Source organism: Panthera tigris, chromosome C1 (genome assembly GCF_018350195.1).
Source record: "Panthera tigris isolate Pti1 chromosome C1, P.tigris_Pti1_mat1.1, whole genome shotgun sequence".
Lineage (NCBI taxonomy): Eukaryota > Metazoa > Chordata > Mammalia > Carnivora > Felidae > Panthera > Panthera tigris.
The window spans coordinates 119,292,525-119,312,820 of NC_056667.1; the positions used below are offsets into that span (position 1 = coordinate 119,292,525).

The 20,296-nt window shown below is 43.6% G+C and overlaps 1 protein-coding gene across 1 annotated transcript; it reads right to left on the reverse strand.

The window, feature by feature from the left end:
- Positions 1-226: 226 nt before the first annotated feature.
- On the reverse strand, positions 227-19,169 carry DDX18 (DEAD-box helicase 18). Its single transcript, XM_007091142.3, has 14 exons — positions 18,990-19,169; positions 17,183-17,482; positions 14,051-14,191; positions 12,266-12,401; positions 11,812-11,912; positions 11,493-11,692; positions 11,283-11,397; positions 8,289-8,428; positions 6,782-6,943; positions 6,325-6,477; positions 5,095-5,208; positions 3,535-3,591; positions 2,987-3,164; positions 227-1,934 (listed from the first exon to the last, which is right to left on the reverse strand). Exons 1-14 carry the CDS (start codon positions 19,072-19,074, stop codon positions 1,792-1,794), a joined length of 2,025 nt encoding a protein of 674 aa, XP_007091204.2. The 5' UTR covers positions 19,075-19,169; the 3' UTR covers positions 227-1,791.
- Between the last annotated feature and the right edge of the window lie 1,127 nt (positions 19,170-20,296).

Genomic DNA, 20,296 nt, shown 5'->3' on the forward strand with positions numbered 1-20,296 from the left:
TCCTCCTGACTCAGCAAGTACCCGAAATGAGCCATTCCCATAGAAGGAACAATCTTTCCACCTTCTGTTTATGTACTGATCTCACGAGATCTCTGTAGACTTCTACTCATAATGGAGGTCAACCACAGCACAACATATGGGCACAATACCTCTGTGACCAGCAGGTACCTACAACCTTGGTGTAGGTAGACCGAACGAGAGTTAACAAAATGTAGTATAAAGGAAATACAAAAGTGACATAATTATTTAATGACACAGGAAAATAGCATGTTATGAAAAAAGCTGGTTCCAAGTTGGGGATAGAGGATGACTTCACTTCTGATAAAAAAATGTAAAAGTGTGTATACAAAACACTGGATGAGTACGTACTAAAATACTGACAGTATTTACTCCTGCTCTGGATTAAATACTCTTCCCTTTGTTTTTGTGTATTTTCTGAGACATGACTATGTCTGAAACAAAAAAGAAAAACAAGTTACCAGATGTCTTAGAGGAACAGTTATTAAAAACCAGGAGTCCAGCGGTCAAGGCCTGAACCCCAGGGCAGCTCGAGCCATGGGGCCAAGGGGCCAGGGGTCGAGTCCAGATGCAGAATATCACTCTTCTTTTTTACTCCTGGGATGCTATTTTTATCAGGCTGTTTCTTCCACATTTGACGCTCTCAATGTGCTTATTTTATTAGGAGCCTATCACTATTACCTGGCGTAACAGCAAAATGACGCTAAGCAACTTTAGTTTCAAATTGATAAAAATCTAATAACCATTTTTATAGTTACAAGATGCACTGGAAATAAGACATAGGAAACACGCTGGAAATCAAGAGCTCTCGTAACAAAACCCCCGCCAGACTAAACCCATCTCTGCTGCTCTGACCCCTGTTCATTTCCAATTTTCATCACAAACCTGTGTTTTGTGGATCCGAAAGGGGCTATTTTTCTCAACAAGATGCTCTCTCTGCCTCCCTGATACTCTGCAGAGTCAGAAGGGCTCACCAAAATCCAAACCACCTGAAGCAGAGCCAAGTGAGGTCTATCACCACTCTGCCTTTTCGAAAAGGTTTTTGCTAAGTTATCAAATGGAGAATAGAAGAGTATTACACCTATACTGGTGTAAATGAGGCTCAAAGATCTGATACCCTCTGCTCCCAACAAATGTTGGGAGGGCTGAGGGTGCTTTATTCAAACAACGTCAAATAACCCAAACTTCTCACTCTTGAAAAAAAGAAGGGGAACAGCCACAGTTTTAAAATCTGGCCTATTTAAAAATCAATGCTACCTCTGACCTAAGGTGCTTCCTAGCCACAGCAGCATTTTCAGGGGAGGTCAAGAACTACAGTTAAGGTCCAAGAAACAACCCAAAACAAACCCAAGTAAGTGGAGACAATTTTCTGCATCACTACCACCAGCACCTGTTCAGAGTATCAGGTCACTGCCTTTTACAGCAGGTTGGTACAAAATCCGTGCCGTGAAAATCCTCAGCCACCCAGAGGAAAAGGTACAAAAGGAATTATATTAAAACAATGACAAACTTGGAGGAAAAAGAATTAAAATATTCCATCCAAAAGATCCTTTGTTTTGCCCTTGAGCAACCTAAAAAAATGAACTGTGTTTTATATCCCCAAGTAAGAGAGGTATTTCCTGGAAGCGATCAGTGCCCAGCGCTTGCAGCCCAAGTCCATGTATACTCCTGTTCCATCAGTCCCAATCCTGAAGCCACAAAAATTCCTCTGTTAGAGAAAGGGAAAAATCCGTATCAGGACGAAGCTACTGAGGAAGAGAGGAAGGCGGGTCTTCAGTGGGAGAACTGCCTGCTGTCAGATGACTTCCTGCTGATGTGTTTGAAGATTCTGGACTTCTCCACCTTCCTGGCTTTCTGGTAGCCGAATCCGCCGCCTCCACCTCTCTTCTTCAGCTTGCCGTCATTGCTGTTCACGTCTAATGGCGGATGTTAAGGAAATCAAGCAACATGCAGATAATGAACTCCCACCTAACATCCACACAGAGAACGAACCAGTGTGTTCACCCCTCCTCTGCTGCCACACCCCCTCCCTGCACCATGAAAATGTCAACATAAGCCTATGTGACATTTCCAGGAAGTCTGGAATGGCCCCTTGATGTGGCCTAAAATTAGCAGCTCTGACTTTTAGGCCTAAGGTAATGGTCCTGTTAACTGTGTTCTCCACACAATGAAACCGAAGACAATTACTTATAAGGAGTCCAGAGGTAAATTAGCAAGTTTACACACCACCCTCCGTGTCAAAACAAATGACTTTCACCTCTGTTCTGACTGCATTCAGGAATGTTATAGTGACTGAAGGAGTCCTTCCTTCCACATGATTCAGCAAGCATTCATCACGACAGACGTTCACGCACTGCCTACGATGAGGCCAGTGACCCCAAATCTTGTTGCCTCGGGAGTCCGTGCCAGAGCGTTGGCTGGCCTCACTCTAGCTGGTTGTTTCCTCTGCGGAAAACGTGATCAACCTCACAGAAGCAACTGGAGGGGTTTCCTTTGCCTTTTACCCTGAGTAGCACTTAGATTTTATTTTCTTTTGCTAATCTTGCAACTTCCCTGTATGAAATCCTTCAATGGCTCTAAGCGGATAAAAACTCTAAGGTCTCATCTCCTATCTTCAGCTCCAGGACGTGCTGGTCTCCACAGACCTCAGATCTCATACAGGGAAGCCTCATAACCACCCAAGCCCTGCAATTTTACCCCTCTGCATTTCTCTCTGGCCTTCACTGTTGGCCAGTTAAACTCCTTTGTTTTTACAGGCCAAATCACAAGCTGTCTTGTTTTTGCAATCCCCACTGTGACAACTAATCCCGGCCTACTTTGTGCTAGCCCTGACAAGCAGTGACCAGAATGCATTCCCGGGCTTCCAGACCTCAGGCGGAGCACATACCCAACCAAGTGCTAGGCCCGAATGCCCCTGTCAACCTTCTGTCCCTTAGTTCCTGGATGAATTCCTAACAACAAAGGATACTCAGATCAACGAAAGGAGGCACCTTGAAACCAAAGGACAGAGCAACTTGAGGCAAATTTAAGTTATTAACGTTAAAGATCTGTTTCAGAGAATGAGAATCATATGCTCGAATGTAGGACTTATATGCTTCCTGGGCTGACTTATGAAGGAAGTAGTTCTTTTCAATCAATTTTTCAAGCTGAAAAGAAAAAAGAGACATCAGTGTCAGTAATAATACAAAAGCAGACTTCCTATATATTATTAGAACAAAACCACCCTATAAAAAAACACATGTTCCAAAACATCTGCTCCAAGTTTCGTAATATTTGCGAAACCAGGATGGGGGAAGAATAATGTCCAAGTTCTTGTAAGGTATGAACTAGAATGAGGCGGGGAACCCTGGAATGTGGTACCCAGCACAGCAAGAACCCTAGAAGAACACGGTTCAAACCACTGGTTTTATGGAAAGGGGAGACTCAGAGGACAACTACCAATGAAATACTATAAAGGCAGTGCCCCGGATAAGGCTACCTCTTACCCACAAAACAGAAACAAAACACAAAGCGTACCTGAGACTGAATGTCAGAAATCTTGGACCAGGAAAACTCAAATTCACTTAATGGAACCTAGAAAACAAAAGCATGAAGATTAGTCAACCAGGGTAGATCAACGTTGAGACTTTCAGATGAACGAGCAGTGCCAAGTGTCCCACGAAGAGCCGGGAAAAGCCGGAGCCGATGCAGCTGAGGAGGAACTGAAGAGAAGGACAGACAACCAGGCCTGTGCAGCTCCCTCATCACAGCTGCTCCTCTGGTGTCCCGAAGCCAATGGGAAAGTCTTATCTTCCCTCTGCTAACTTCACAAGAACTGGGCTGGGGAACCTTCCTGAAAAAAAGTCAAGGAACTGGACAGGGACAGTGGATCCATGAAGCCCTTTTCTACGTAAGGATCTCTGGATGCCCCATGAGGCAGCCCGATGCTTCCAGTCAAAAGGACCGCTGGCTCCTCCCTCCGTGTCGGGAGAGCTGTCCTGGCCGCAAGCTGTCCTTTGTGATGGCCGGAGGTCGTGATGACCACAAACTCCTACAGGAAGGATCTCTCACCAGCCGTCACTTACCAGATAACTGCAAAAATGGCAGACCTCCGAGAGTGCTAGAAAAATAGCTGCCCCGGTCCCACCCCGAGCCTGCAATCTTGCAGGGAGCACAGGTAAAGGATAAAACAGCTGGATGAGCACAGGTGCTGTGGAACATGAACGCCAGGAGATCAGGGACGGCTTCCCAGAAGACAGCACAGCTCGCTGAAACCAGAGGCATTCTAGAGATCCAGGCAGAGAGCATTCCAGAGAAAAGGTGTAAGGGCCATTTCTGGAAACTGCACGTACGTGCAGGGTAGAGGAACATCCACCTGGCAGGACTGTGCCAAGGGGGGGCCAAATGTCAGGAGAAGGCCTGACTGGTGTGCACAAGACTGAGCAAAAAGGAGGCCATTCGGGATTCTAACGAATTCAGGTTTGGTGGATGGAATGAGGCCAGAGCCAGATTAGGGTGTGTTGCGGCTCACGGTGACTGGACACTGTATAGCGAAAATAAAAACCGCTTTCCAAAGCAGAAGGAAGAAAGGCAACCAGCAGCAGCCACGACGGAGGGAGGGGAAGAAGGACAGTGGGTTTAGGGTCGAAGCTGTTGTTTTAGTGGGAGATCGGAGATGGTCACAGGAGAGACTGGAGGTAAAACAGAGTCGATGAATAGAAGACAGAAGGAGGAGGAAGAGGCAAGAGTGAATGGAGTCTGGGTGAAAACGACGCTACAGCAGGGCGGCAGGTGGAGGCGACAAGTGTGACGCAGCTCAGAAGGGGCAGAGGTTTCAAACAGGGCTCTAGGCAAAGGGAGGCGCCAGGAGACACGACAAGCACGGTGGATCAACAGAGGCCCAGGGCTGTGCCTGTTTCAGGCCAGCCCCGCATCACGGTCACCTGTCCAACCGCTCTTACTGTTCCCACAGCAGCAGTGACTCCCGACACCTCAGACCCATCCAGAAATGGTGCTTAAGGCCATGGGCACTGGCACACAGCTCCTACCAAGAGGGATCTGTCCCCAGCTTAAGATTTTCCAAACTGGTATCTTTACCTTGGATTGCCTCAAGTAACGAAGGAAACCCAATTCTTCAGGGCGCAAAATGAGCAAGGCCTGCCCTCTTCCGTTCAGGCCTCTGGCTGTTCTTCCCACACGATGAATATATTCCTGTGGTGGAGAGAGGAGAACCTGAATTAATACACCAACTTCCACGGGAACCTGTTTTTCCAGGATCCGCACGTGGAGGACAGAAGCATGTCAGCACATCTGGATGAAAAGGTGCTCCTCCCCTGGGACCGTGCCGCACGCCCCTTCCCCATGTCCCCAGCTTCCGCATGCACCATCACCAGAGAGCTAACAGGGCAATGCCCGAGGCCGACACTCACTGGTCACTGGACATGATATTCACATTAACTCTATGATCTAAGAAAAAAATGACTATTTTAATTTTTTCAAAATACTTATTTTTGAGAGAGACAGAGCGTGAGCAGGGGAGGGGCAGAGAGAGAGGGAGACACAGAATCCGAAACAGGCTCTAAGACTGTCAGCACAGAGCCTGACGCGGGGCTTGAACTCACAAGCAGCGAGATCATGACCTGAGCCAAAGTCAGACCCTTGACCAACTGAGCCACCCAGGTGTCCCCAAAAATGACTATTAATACTAAGTGTGCTTCATCTTCAAAATAACTTTTTCAACATGTTTTGATGCTACGTGACGATTTACGTAATCTATCTCTTGTTGAAAGTATTTAATAAAACTTAATACATAAGCTACAAAATCTTCTCTATTTGTGGAAGCAAATTTTATTTCCTTCTAAAACCAGTTACTGCTCTTAACAGACCATTTCAAGTACATGAATTCCTGACTTCAGTATCACTGAGGCCTCTCAAATCTTGCACATCCACTTTGGGTCAGCAAAAGCCCTAACCACCATCAGCACCAGAGAAATACTATAGTCAGTATACAATAAAAATAAAACATGCCTTGAGGGGCGCCTCGGTGGCTCAGTCAGTTAGGTGGCCCACTCTTGGTTTCAGCTCAGGTCATCATCTCACGGTTTGTGAGTCTGAGCCGAGTTGGGCTCCACACCCACAGTGCACACCCTGCTTGCAACTTTTCTCGTGTGCGTGCTCTCTCTCTGAATGAATAAATTTTTAAAAACACATGACTGGAGTAACTAAGGGGTAAACCTTTGAATATGAAATAGTTATTTCTCAGGGAAACTGGGATGTTTATTCTTTAATGTACAGCCATTGTGGAGAAGCTCTGAGGATGCCAGTTACCTTGGGGTCATCTGGAGGGTCATATTGCACAATCCAGTCGACTTCAGGGATATCCAGCCCTCTGGCCGCCACATCTGTACACAACAATATCCCTGAATCTGCATTGCAGAACTGGAAGAACGTGGTTGTACGCTTATTCTGCTTCTGCCTTCCCTAGAATCGAATCAAAACATCCATTAGAGCTGGAAACTTGAGGTCATTCCTGGGAGATCTGGAGGTACAACCCCCAAGCTGTGGAACTATTAACCTACATTTCACTTTCACTCTCTGGCCTGTATCCTATTTCCCTAAGTGGATGGTATCTCTTACCCCTCTGTGGTCCTCACCCCTCTACACCCAGCAAAGCTCCCTCCACGTGGGATCGTTCCAGATTTAGAAAGAGCGATACTGCAAACCCCACAATCCATATAACTTGGTAAGTGCAACTGTGCTAAATAAACTCATGATAATCACTTACGTGAATGGCCAAGACAGGCAAATCGATGTAGTTCAGCAACTCGTAGTGGTATTTCACGGACATACAGGAGGAAAAGAAGACCATCAGTTTCTTCTTCCGGTTCTTCTTAAGGAATGTAAACAGGAGGAGGAATCTCTTTTCGGAGGGACAAACAACATATCCCTAGAAGTGGTCCAAGTGAACAGGTAAAAATATTCAGACGCTTGCGGCTTTATGAACCAATATGATTTGAGGGAGAGCACATATACGCATCACATACTGCACCGTCCTGCCTTACCCACAGCAATTACTATCTCCATTACAACAGAGCATTCCTAAAATGAGACTAATTTTAGTTCTTTTGGCTCCTTTTACTGGGTGCAATCACTAGATACTAAATGCTTCTCATATCTCTGAGATTGCAGACTTCTGCTTACCAACAGTTTGTGTAATCATGATACGGTAACATCTCTGCTCATTGGGAACCCTCAGAGCATATCAATGCTTCATTTTTAAAAAGGTCCTTAAAAGCAAGATCTCAAATAACCATAGACTAAGTGCACTGTCCTAAACAAAATAACAAGGCTGACTGAACGTATTTCTTAAAATACACAGCCAACGAAAAGACCTTAAGCTAGATTATTTGAAATATTTTATTCATCAAATGACTCAATCTTAAGGTTCTTTTTTTACTGAAAAATTTTTTTTTACTATTTATTTTTGAGACAGAGACAAAGCATGAGTGGGGGAGGGGCAGAGAGAGAGAGAGAGGGAGAGAGTCACAGAATCCGAAGCAGGCTCCAGGCTCTGAGCTGTCAGCACAGAGCCCGACGTGGGGCTCGAACTCACGGACTGTGAGATCATGACCTGAGCCGAAGTCAGACGCTTAACCAACTGAGCCATCCAAATGCCTCTTTATTAAAAATTTTTAATGTTTATTTATTTTTGCGAGACAGATATAGAGCGCAAGAGGAGGAGGGCAGAGAGAGAGGGAGACACAGAATCCGGAGCAGGCTCCAGGCTCCATGCCGTCAGCACACAGCCAATGCGGGGCTCAAACTCATGAACTGCAAGACCATGACCCGAGCCGAAGTTGGTGGCTTTATAGAGTGAGCTGCCCAGGTGCCCCTAAGGTTCTATTTTTAATCCACCTCGTTTGGATCTGTCACCTCACTTCCAATTTTTCACAGCAGGGCTCCTGAAACCAGCCTCTCCATCTGCGAAGTCACCTTGCATCTTAGAGCAAAGTATTAAATGACAATGACTTTTTTTTAACTGCATGTGCAACTGGTGGTGATTAATGTCTCCCATGTGGCAGGCAATATTTAAGAGACAGAATAAAGACAGCTGACCATATTATTCAGAGTTTAAGATACTTGATAGATACCAGGAGAGCCAGCAATCCAATACCCAAGTTTACTATATTTGAAGTAAAAGTTCATTAATCCATCTGCTTTTGGGATGATCCTCCAAACAATTACAAGGGCACAGAGATGAGCCGTAAATGTAAGATGTAGACAAAAAGTACCTGCTCAAGACCATCCACTGTTGCATTAGCTTTATCATCATCAACACCAACGTACAATGGCTCCTTTTTCAGAGAAATCCTTGCCAAGTCTTCAACTTTTCGAGTTTGTGTGGCGGAAAAGAGCATGGTCTGCCTGCGAGCTGAAACAGATACACATAAATAACCCAAAGGTTTCAGGGAATTTTTAGAACTGCCTCACAACTAGAAATGCTGAGGAGAATTATCAGGAATGGGACATGTGGCATCACTACAGATGTTAAGGGAATATCACGAACAACTGTATGTCCGTGAATTTGACAACTTAGATAAAATGGAGAAATGGCTAAAGCTCACTTCAAAAGAAACAGAAAACCTATATAGTTTTGTAGTACCTATTACAGACATCACAGCCAAAATCATCACATAAAGGAAACTCTAGCCCCAAGTATCAGGTGAATCCTATCAAACATTTAAGGAAAAAATGTTACCAATTCCTCCCAATCAATCTCTCCAGGACTTGAAGAGTTTTTACTTCCCAATTCATTCTTTGAAGCCAGCCATTACCCTGATACCAAACCCAATAATGATTCGTGAGCACAGATGCAAAATTTCTGAATACAATTTTAGCAAAGATGAATGCAGCATATAAAATGTAGCATCACGACCAAGTGGTGATTACTCCAGGAATGCAGGGTTAGCTTCATGTTTAAAAAATACCAATACAATTTACTTTATTAACAAATTTAAAGAAAAAACATCTAATCATTTTATTATTTTTTTTAACGTTTATTTTTCAGAGAGAGAGAGAGAGACAGAAAGAGAGAGAGACACACAATGCGAGTGGGGGAGAAGCAGAGGGGGAGGGAGACACAATGCAAAGCAGGCTGCAGGCTCCAGGCTCTGAGTCTGACACAGGGCTCGAACTCACAAACCATGAGATCATGACCTGAGCTGAAGTCGGTGCTCAACCGACTGAGCCACCCAGGCGCCCCAACATTTGATCATTTTGATAGCCACGGTAAAAGCATTTGATAAAATTTAACATCTGTTTTTTTAACTTTATAAAAAATTTATTTTGAGGGAGAGAGAAAGCATAGCTGGGGAGGGGCAGAGAGAAGGAGAGACAATCCCAAGCAGGTTCCACGCCATCAGCGTAGAACCTGATGCAGGTCTCGAACTCAGACTGTGAGATCATGACCTGAGCTGAGATCAAGAGTCAGATGCTTAACCATGTGCCACCTAGGCGTACCATTAACATCTATTTCTTATGGTGATGTTACTGTTCTGTTTTATGCTGTTACTGCAATTTCATTTTCAATGGTTTGGAAGCCATTTTTGTGACAAAAAAATGCTCATACTGTACATTATCTGCAGCATGCCATTCTGGATTAATAAAAGTAATTTAGCATGTGCAGATAAACAGAAAAAAATCTCAGCAAACCAGGTACAGAAGCAATCATCTTCATCCTCCATCTGGTAAAGGGTATCTACAAAAAAATCTACAGCTAACATCATACTTAATGGTCAAAGACTGAATGCTTTCTTCTCTATGATCAAGAGTAAGACAAAAGATGTCTACTCTTGCCACTTCTACTCAGTACCGTATTGGAGGTTCTAGCCAGTGCAATCAGGCGAGAAAAAAAAACTAAGAATTTTATTTACTTTTAAATTTATAGAGGGTACAATTGCTTATGTAGAAAATTTAGTGGGTAGCTTCATCTGGAGGGTCATAATGAACAATCCAATTGAATATAGTTAATTACTTTGCGAGATACAGGACCAATACACAAAAATCAACTGCATTTGTGTACACAAGCCATGAACAAGTTCAAGTTGAAATTTTAATGAAATACTCAGGGGTAAATCTAATAAAAGACGTGAAAAAAATCTATCCACTGGAAACTCAAACACTGTTGAGAGAAAATAAGGAGCAAATAAATGCAGGCAAACCTTATTAATGGGTTGAATGATTTAACAGTCTTCTACCAATGATCTGTATTTGGTACAGTATCAACCATGATCCCAGAGGTTTATGGGGTAGAAGTGGACAGACTGATTCTAAAATTTATACAGAAATGCAAAGGGGAGAATAGCCAAAAACAATTTTGAAAAAGAATGGAGTTGGGGTTAATACTACCTAGTTTCAAGACTTATTAGAGAACACGGAACCCACCTATTGCTGATGGGAATGTAAAATGGTACAAGCTAAACACGCACCAGCCACCCTGCTCCCAGGGGTGTGGTGTACTCATTTGATGGAATGCATCTCAAGAATACAAGAAAGTACTGCCACATGCAACAGCTTGGATGAATCGCAAAAGAAACCGGACAAAAGAGTTTTACTGTATGATTCCATTCATAACTCTCTAGAAAATGCAAACTGATCTATAGTGACAAAAAGCAGATCAATGGTCACCTGGCAGAGAAGTGTGTGAGCTGTTGGAAGCGGTGAGGGCGTTCCTTCTGAAGGGGGGAGGGAGGGATTATTACTAAGGCACACAGAGGACTTTTGTCCGTTATGGAGATGTTCACTGTAGCGATTGTGGTGATGGTTTCATAGGTGTAAACATGTCAAAACTCACCAAACTGAATCCTTAAAATATGTACAGACTGTATCAATTATACTTCAATAAAGCATTAAAAAACAAACCACGATAAATGGAATCACGGCCTTATTACAGATATAAGAAGTTTTAAATGTTACAAATACTATAACCGAGGTATGTGACACGTTTGTGGCTACCTGGGAGATGTTCGGTTGGGTGAGAAAAAGAGATGGGGTGGTGGGGGCAAACGGGAGTGAGAAATACCTCAGAACTGTCTAACTTACGTTATAATCTCTAAAATGGCAAAACCACCGTATTAAGTTACTGCTAAGTCTGACGCTTGTCCCACAAACTACCTCTCCTCAGCACAACTACTGCACTTGGCTGTATTAAAATTCTGGCATTAGGAGGAACCCTCTCTTGCTCCCAACAACCACTTTGCAAACCCTCGCAGATATTACTGACTTACTTGGCAGAAGTTTAATAATTTGTTTTAATTCCTCTTCAAACCCAACATCCAAGATACGATCAGCCTCATCAATAACCAGACACTGGAGATTTTTATACATAAACCCTGGGGTGTTCTACCAAGACAAAGGCAAAGAAAAACGCGTTAGCCGTGAGGTTTATGTTTCACACAAGACAATGAGACAGGCGCCTCATCATAGTGTTGTCTCACCTGCATATGGTCCAGGAGACGGCCTGGTGTGGCCACAATGATGTTGATCCCATTACCAAGTTTCTGTGCTTCAGCGGATCTGTTGCTGCCACCCATTATCAATCCGTATGTGTGAACGTGGTGCGTCATCAGCTCCTTGAGAACGCCAAAAGTCTGCATGGCTAGTTCCCTAGTAGGTGAGAGAATAAGAACGCCTGTTCCTAAAAAGCAAAAAACCATATACGGTAAAAGTCGTACTGGAGGTACTGCCAGTAGTCAGTAACAATTATGATAAACTTCCAGTTAGATATTGGCAAAAACGATCAGATCAGAGACTCACCATTCCTAGGCATGAACTTTAACTTAACAATGAGTTCAACTGCAGGAATGAGAAATGCCAGAGTTTTACCACTGCCTGTTTTTGCAGCTGCTAGAAGATCCCTAAATATTAAAAACGGAAAGGAAGAGAGAGATATTTAGTCTCCCTATTGAATACCTACCACATACCATCACATTTTAGGCATTAAAGCTAGAACGTGAATAAGAAAAATAAAGTCCCTAGTTTCTTTATCACCAAAATCAATCACAAGTTAAATACCTGGGAAATAAGAATTGTGCTATAAAACAGAAATGAACTCTTTTTTTTTCAAACACCAGTAACTTAGACTTTAATGAAGCGTGGATTATCAACCCAACACAGTGCAAAATCCACAGAACATACTGGCATTTTCTTTCTAAACTACTAGCACTAAAATAGACAGCAACGCCCAAACATCAATCAACGTTAATCATACCTGCCTTCCAGAAGTGGTCGGATACTTTTATGCTGAATTTCAGTCATGTTTGTAAAACCCATTTCTTTTATTGCCCTCAGAGTGTTCTCACTGACAAGATCAGTAAGAGAAGCAAATGAAGTGTCCTCAAAAGCTCCTAAGCAAAAGATATCTTATCATTAGTAAATTTATCTTTTTAAGTAGTTAGTAGTGCTACAGTTACGTAATCAGTTTTGCTGTTTGAAGACATTTCTGGGTGGGAATCAAGCTTGGAAGAGCTTCTTCTAGTGAAAAAGACTAAACCCCAACCACTGCTATGTAATACTAAGACAAAGACCCTTACTTTTGAAGTTTCTCCACTGCTGATGGCTGTGTGAAATCCAGAACCCACATCCTAACAACAGTAAAAGATGGAGGGGGGATGTAACTGAGGGACTTGTATGAAACGCTAATGCCAAGGATGGCGGTGGTTCAGAGGGAAATGAAATGTTTAAACAATCTGAAATAAAACGTGAAGGCATCCAGCATAACAAAAATGGAGTGGAAAGTCAATCAAAAGAGCTGTTAATCTCATTCCAGAAGGACAACTGAGAAGGTCAGCTGTAGCCACACACCATTTAGACTGAACCCACATGCCGAATGTGCAGTGGTGCTTCAGCAGGGGAAGGCATCAAAATCACCTGGAGTGCTCCCGCCCCAAGCAGGGGCTTGTTAGCCAGGTGCTGTTCAACCCTGCCACTGCTGACATTTTGGGCTGAGTAACACTTTGTCCCGAGGGGCTGTCCTCTGCATTACTGGATGTTCTGCAGCCTCCCTGACCTCTAGCCACTAAATGCCAGTAGCCTGTCTCCAGTTCTGAAAACCAAATGTGTTGATAGTCAACCTTGACGGTGTGCCTGGGACGGAGGAGGTTTATGGGATGCAGGACCTCGAATGCTACAACTGGTCAAGTTCTGGGTAAACCGGCACGGCCTGGTCACTGCCCTGGTTGAGAACCACTGCCATCATCTTTGCAATTTTGATTAAGCCAGCCTGGGGTTAGGCTTCAACATTTTAACAACTGAAAAACCCAAACCAAACAACTCAAGTAACCCCTAGACACTTCTGGTTTGGAGCCAGCGATTCTAGTCTCAACTCTCGACCTTCTAAAGAAAACAGAGGCCAGAGGACATTATGCTGGCAAAAGGCCGACAATAACACGACTCTCACCCTTCCTTATTTGTAACTGGGCAGGTAGCAAACCTCTGATCGCCAGACTTCTGGGCCAATGGCTTTCCTAGTGCAAAATGGAATGAGCTTTAGAAAACAACAAACCAGGGGTGCCTGGGTGGTTCAGTCAGTTAAGCATGTGACTTCGGCTCAGGTCATGATCTCACGGTCCAGGAGTTTGAGCCCCGCCCCGGGGCTCTGTGCTAACAGCTCAGAGCCTCAAGCCTGCTTCGTATTCTGTGTCTCCCTCTCTCTCTCTCTGCCCCTCCTCTGGTTGCACTCGGTCTCTCTCTCTCAAAAATAAATAAAACCTTAAAAAAAAAAAAAAAAAAAAAAAAAAAAAAAAAAAAAAAAACCAAAGGAACAAAAAACCCCAGAACCTGTTTCTGTGCACATCAAAATATTTAGTGTCAGGAATGCAAGTAAACGAAGAACTAAGGCGCACAGTGTGCCAAGATAAAGCAGTAGCTGGCTGACAAGTATTTCTTGTCAATACTCTTTTTCTAGGTAAATTAAAAGTCGCAACTGAAATTTCAAATGCTCTAATTCAGAAAGGCATGGCATTTTTCAGGTCTCTCTGGACATCTGTGAAGTTACCTGTCAGTCCCAGGGGTAGGCTGGGCACCTCAGCGTCTTCTTCCTGATCATCCGGCTTCTCCACATGGTTTTCTGTCTCTTCAGGCGCTTGTACATCTTCCTCAGACTCCCCCTTGTCTTCCGTTTTTGCTTTTTTGGTATCTTTGGTTATAAAGGATACCCCCCCCCCGAATTTTTGTTAAAATAAAAATAGCAAATAGGATCACAAAATAAAAAGAAATGTAATGCAAAGAGACATGTTCTTGAAAACTTAATACATTTCCAGTTTTAATTCGCTAAGAATGTCTCTCCTTCATGATTTTCTTTGATTTAAAAACACAGGGGGACAATGCAGATTTTCCAACAAAACTATTTTTTAGGCTGGGGCGCCTGGGTGGCTCAGTCGGTTGAGCGTCCAACTTCGGCTCAGGCCATGATCTCGTGGTTCATGGGTTTGAGCTCCAAGTCAGTCTCTGTGCTGACAGCTCAGAGCCTGGAACCTGCTTCAGATTCTGTGTCTCCTCTATCTACACTTCCCACTTGTGTTCTGTCTCTCTCTGTCTCTCAAAAATAAATAAATGTAACAAAATAAAATAAATAAAAAAACAAAAAACCCCCCACTATTTTTTAGGCCTATTACAGCACCTTAAATGACCAAGACATTTTGACAAGTTGAACAACTCAAGTATATTAATCACATCAAGTTCCATGTATTTCACTGAGGGAAATAAGGGCTGTGATTAAGGTTTCATTATTTCAAACGCTTTTAAAAGCCCTTATTTCTCCTTATGCCATTAAACAGAAATCTTCTATAAAAGCTAACTTTGGCTTAAAGACGAGCAGAAACCCCAAAGGCTCTTCAGGTTACTACAGAGAGTGCAGAGCAAGAACAATCCACTTAGTTGGGGGACAGAAACTGGCAGCTCCTTGAAATGAAGTGGCCAAGGGAAGAAGGGTTAAAGCCTACTGGCATTTCACTTCTACATACACCTTTCATATAGGGTCCCCAACTACCCCTCCAGCCTTACCCCCCATCACACTCTTCAATGGTCCACTCTGGGTCAAATGGGTTGTTAACTACCATGCTGGGCTTTTACAAATGTACGGTAGCTAGTTATGCTAGTTAGAACAGAATTGACCTGGACCAGAACTCAGGATGTTTTGTGGTCCAGGACTGGCCTCTTCCTTGCACCTGACCACCACCCTTCTGGGAAACGGTCAACCCATGGGCAGTGTGAGGACAGGTACGCCATGTCTGGAAAACCACACAACTCCTTTCTAAAGCTATCTTCTTTTTAACATTTATTCATTTTTGAGAGACAGAATGTGAGCACCGGAGGGGCAGAGAGAGAGAGACAAACAGACACACAGATTCTGAAGCAGGCTCCAGGCTCTGAGCTGTCAGCCCAGAGCCTGTGTGGGGCTTGAACCCACAAACCGTGAGATCGTGACCTGAGGTGAAGTTGGATGCTTCACCAGTCGAGCCACCCAGGCATCCCTGCTCTTGTCACCTTTAAATAAGACACTTGTCTGATGCTGTATGTAATTCCAAATTTTATTTTTGGGTAACTGTTTTAAGAATTTTTATTCACAAACTCATTTTTAAAAAAAATGTTAACGTTTACTTATTTTTGGGGGGAGAGAGAAAGAGAGAGAGAGAGGGAGACACAGAATCTGAAGCAGGCTCCAAGCTCTGAGCTGTCAGCACAGAGCCCGACGCAGGGCTCGAACCTACAAACTGTGAGATCATGACCTGAGCTCAAGTTGGACACTTAACCGACTGAGCCACCCAAGTGCCCCTATAAAGCTCCTTTCAAGCTCCTTTATTTCAGGGACGTCTGGGTGGCTCAGTCGGTTAAATGTCTGACTCTTGATTTTGGCTCTGGTCATGATCTCATGGTTTGTGAGATCAAGCCCTGCATTGACAGCAATGAGGGTGCTTGGGATTCTCTCTCTGCGCTCCTTCACTCATCACACTCTCTCTTTCTCTCTCTCAAAATAAATAAATAAACTTAAAAAAATAAATGAAACCTTTATTTCAGTTAAGATAGATGAACAGAATGTTCTAACCCAGTGCTGACAAAACTTTTTCTATAAAGACCCAGAGAGTAAAGATTTTAGGTTTTGCATGCCCTATGGTTTTGGTCACCATAGAAACGAAGTAAACAAATGGGAATGGCAATGTTCCAATAAAACTTTATTTCCAAAAGTAGCCAGAAGGCTGAATAGCTTTCTGACACCTGTTATAGTCTCCCTTAAAATCTCTGCTTGCTCATATCTCAATTAAAATGCCTATTCTTCAGGGTGCCTGGGTGGCTCAGTCGGTTAAGCATCTGACTTCGGCTCAGGTCATGATCCCATGGGTTATGAGTTTCAGCCTCGAGCTGGGCTCCTGCTTCAGATTCTGTGTCTCTGACTCTCTTTCCCTCTCCTGTTCATGCTGTCTCTCTCTCAAAAATAAACGTTAAAAAAAAAAAAAAAAGCCTATTCTTCATGTAAGCTTATTCAAATATAATCACCTTCCAAGAGAAATTGGCCTCCCCTTCATCCTGGCCATTCCACTCACTTCGAAATTAACGTGCCATTTATACAGAAGTTACCTGCTGGTTTGTACATTCTGCATATCCAAAATGTCAGTAAGTCTCCTTTCAAGAGGAGGAATTTATGATAGAAAAAAAAATGACAAAAAAATTCTTCTTTTAAAAGAATCATTAGTGCAAAGTCCATTGATAATAAAGGCCCAAGAAGATAGTGTGTACTAAGCCCAGATTTCTTAGTATAATTCCACAATCCTATTTGCAGATAGGTAATAAACCTAAAATACCATGCCCTAATATGGTCTGTTTAAAAGCCCAGCCAACTGTCAAAATGAGCAAGTTTCTAGAATTCAAGGAAGGCTTGTATTTAAGCGTGAGGTTTTCTTCAGTAGTAAGGGAATGTAAAAGCACACCACTTTCCAGTATCTTAACAAAAATAAAAATGTCATCCCCCGCACACTATTTCCTTTTGCTACCAGGTTAGCTTCTGGTATGCTAGTGAGTATGGGGATTCTTGCATGGGGTAGGAATATAGTAATAATAACAGAACAAAGGTACAATGGTGACCGTGCAAACTATATGGATGCCTGAAATTCAAAGACACTGAAGTACTCACCAGGCCCAGCATCACCCACTGTTTTCCTCTTTTTCTTCTTCTTTTTCTTTTTTGATTCTGAATTGGGAGGCTGTGTGGCTGCTTCTCCATTGATTATTACGGTAGATTTCTTTTTTTTTTTTTTTTTAACTTGCACGTTTTCCACTGTTTCTTTAGCCATCTCTCCATTCCGGGCTTCTGACAAGTCCACATTCACAGACCGTTTTAGAGATTTTTTAACCTTCCCACTTCCCACAGTTTCCTCAGACAGTTTCTCATAGGCTCCATTCTGCGTTTCTGAGAGGCTCACATCAGAGGCCCCTGTTTAAAAAGGGGAGGTTTCCTTAAAAATGTTGGCATCGTAAATAAGAAACCCCACGGTGTCCATGACTGAAATGGTTTAGCTTTCATTTCCCTTTCGCGTACACTATTAAAACCACTTATAATTTATGGCGTTCTACAATAGGACAATTTCCTTTAATGAAAAATGCTGGAAAAGGGAAAGCTACGTTGATTTCTTAACTTCAAAAAAAACCCACATCTCTGTCCTTAAGGAGTTAAGAATCTAGGACAGCAAAACTTCAATGAGGTTAAAGATTTAAACGGATGGGGTTAGCAACTGTAGTTACAAACACACGTTTTGACGTCAGATAAATATATGGCTAATGGATGTACCAGAAAACACTAACAGCTATTCACACAACTACTGCTTCTCATATAACTTTAAAACATTCAACTTTAACTCTCCTAGGTAGCAGTGAATTGAAAACTCTGTTAATACGACCACTTACTTATCATATATAAATGCCTGGGGATGCCTTTTAAAAAGTTTCCCTGTTTACATATAATAAAAAAATAACATGGCCTTTTATACTTTGTTACCTTTAAATACCAAGAAACAGTAGAGCTGTATTATTCTGTATGAATCAGAAACACAAGGGAACTTCAAACCATGATTTCTAAAACCCACAAACCTGTCCTCTTCTACTCTCTGCTGAAATCCAGAGTAAGGAACCGCCCCCTGGGATCGATAGGTTATACAGGATCCAACATTACCCTGGGGGTGGGGGGAGTTGATAAGTTATATATGATCCAAAAAACGTTACTCTAACTTCAAGATTTGTGGTTCATTGTTAGGAACTTAGGCCTGCAAATGAAGAGGGGAAGAAAGGTAACAGCCTTTTCAGGCAAGTCTTTACTAAGGATGCAAATACCCGGCAGCGCTTCAGAAATTCACAACCTAAAGTTAGGACAACCACTGGACACGTGCAGACGCACTTCTAGAGCTGCAAACAGGATATGCTCCAGGAGTCGGGAGTGGATGTGGGTGGGAGAAGGCAATGTTATCAGGAAAGCTGTGATAAGACACTGACCTTGTTTTGAAGCGTTGCAGGCAGTAAACAGATGTGGAAGGAAGGTGCGTGGAGATGAGAAAGTTTCAGGAGTCTGATTCGAAATGGAGGCGGGGGGGGAGGTTGGGGATGAGGTGGGAGGCGAAGGTGGGGAGGGAGTCGGAATGAGGGAGATGTAAAACAAGCTGGTTTAGCAGGACGCCCGGCTGGAGGCCTGTGAAGGAACTCAGGCGGCCTGCTCCTGCTCTGACTCTGTAAGGAAACCCTGAAGCTCAGAAATATCCGGGGCAGATCCAGGGCACGGGATGAGCGGCACCCGCGCGGGACCAACTGGAGATCTCGCCAGGCTGCCTTTCCCTCTCGACAAGCACACGTGCTCGGGGGAGGCGGCCGCTCCACCTCCGGGCCGCAGGGGTTCTCAGGTGTGGGCCCCCGCAGCAACCGCGCCCCCTGCCCCCAGTCCCCGCGCATCTCACCCTGGAGCTTTAAGTTTCGCTGGCGCAATTTGAGGTTCCGTTTATCGATCTTCTTGCGCAGGAGTTTCATGGGTAGATGCGACATATTGTCGGCGAAGCGACTCCACTGCAACGCCACAGCTCGGCTACCCGGGTTGACGTTACTTCCTCCCCGGTAGCACGTGTGCACCTCGGCGGACCGGAAATACGCCACTGGGAACCCTTGAACACTGTAGAGCGGAAAAAAAAAAAAATGCATCTGGGGAGGAAGTGCTTCCGGCGCGTATGCAACCGGGAGCCAAGGGCAGCTCTCTGCAGCGCCCTCTGGAGGAGCGGAGGTCCATCCCAGGTTCATGTTGTGTCTGAGCTGACAGAGCATTTTAGGGCCGTTGCGGGTCCTGGGAGCGTGAGCTTCCACAAAGGATACTGAAGAAACAAGGACGAGCAGAGGGCCTTCTTGAGTCTCCAATTTTGGGTGCTTGTCCTCTTTGTATCCTGGAATATTTGGAAAATTGAATAAAATCTAAATACATAAATTTCATCCATACGTTGTGAAAGAAGTTTCCAAAGTTAAGCTTTGTTAAGAGAGTCATTAAAAATAGGGTTTTGGAGGATACTGAGAAGCTGCCCTATGCATGTCTCCTCTTTCAATTCTTGGAACACCATGAACTCTTGGCTTTTGTCAACAGCAACTGGGACATAGTCTTCTACGTTGGACTGAAATAGAGATAATGTAACACTTGTTAGGTAAATTGACAATACTTAGATAGTTTAACTCTGTGGTAGTAATCATAATTCTTTGAAACAAGTTATATAACCTTGTGACTTTTGCCTTAATAAATCTACACTCTCTCTTTGCAGTTCAAAGTTCAGACTTTCAACAGTGAATTTCTAAGACCAGGTGTAGCAAATAAATCAGTATCATTAGCTCAGATCTCAGAAAACATCTGTGAGAGTTTGGGGAGGTGGCAATTAATCACACGTGCCTCTGAAATTTCTTTTGTCCCTCACTGCTAGAGCCTATCTTAGTATCTATTCAGTATATGTTTACTTAACTCTTTAAAACTGTCTTGCCTGAGCTCCCCATGGCAAATGTCTCCTCCCCCAGAATGTATTCATTAATCAATTATTTGCTCATTTAGCAATTATTTTTTGAGCATATTTATGTTAGGAGTATGGGATAGGTGTGTGCTCAGTTCTGGGAATAGAATGCTGGGTAAGATGCACACAGCTCACCTTATTGGCACTTATGGAGTTGACATATGGAGAGGGTAGAAGATTAAAGAGCCGTGGTAAACTATGCCGTCGGGGGGGGGGGGGAAGGCACA

Bases quoted from the DNA above. Each gene is read 5' to 3' on its own strand.
- DDX18 (XM_007091142.3), bottom strand. From the start codon at position 19,074: ATGTCGCATCTACCCATGAAACTCCTGCGCAAGAAGATCGATAAACGG. The intron at 5,209-6,324 runs GTAACTGGCATC...TCTCCACCACAG, and splicing joins ACCCTCCAGATGACCCCAAG to GAATATATTCATCGTGTGGG. The intron at 3,592-5,094 runs GTAAAGATACCA...TTTGTTTTCTAG, and splicing joins GTTACTTGAGGCAATCCAAG to GTTCCATTAAGTGAATTTGA.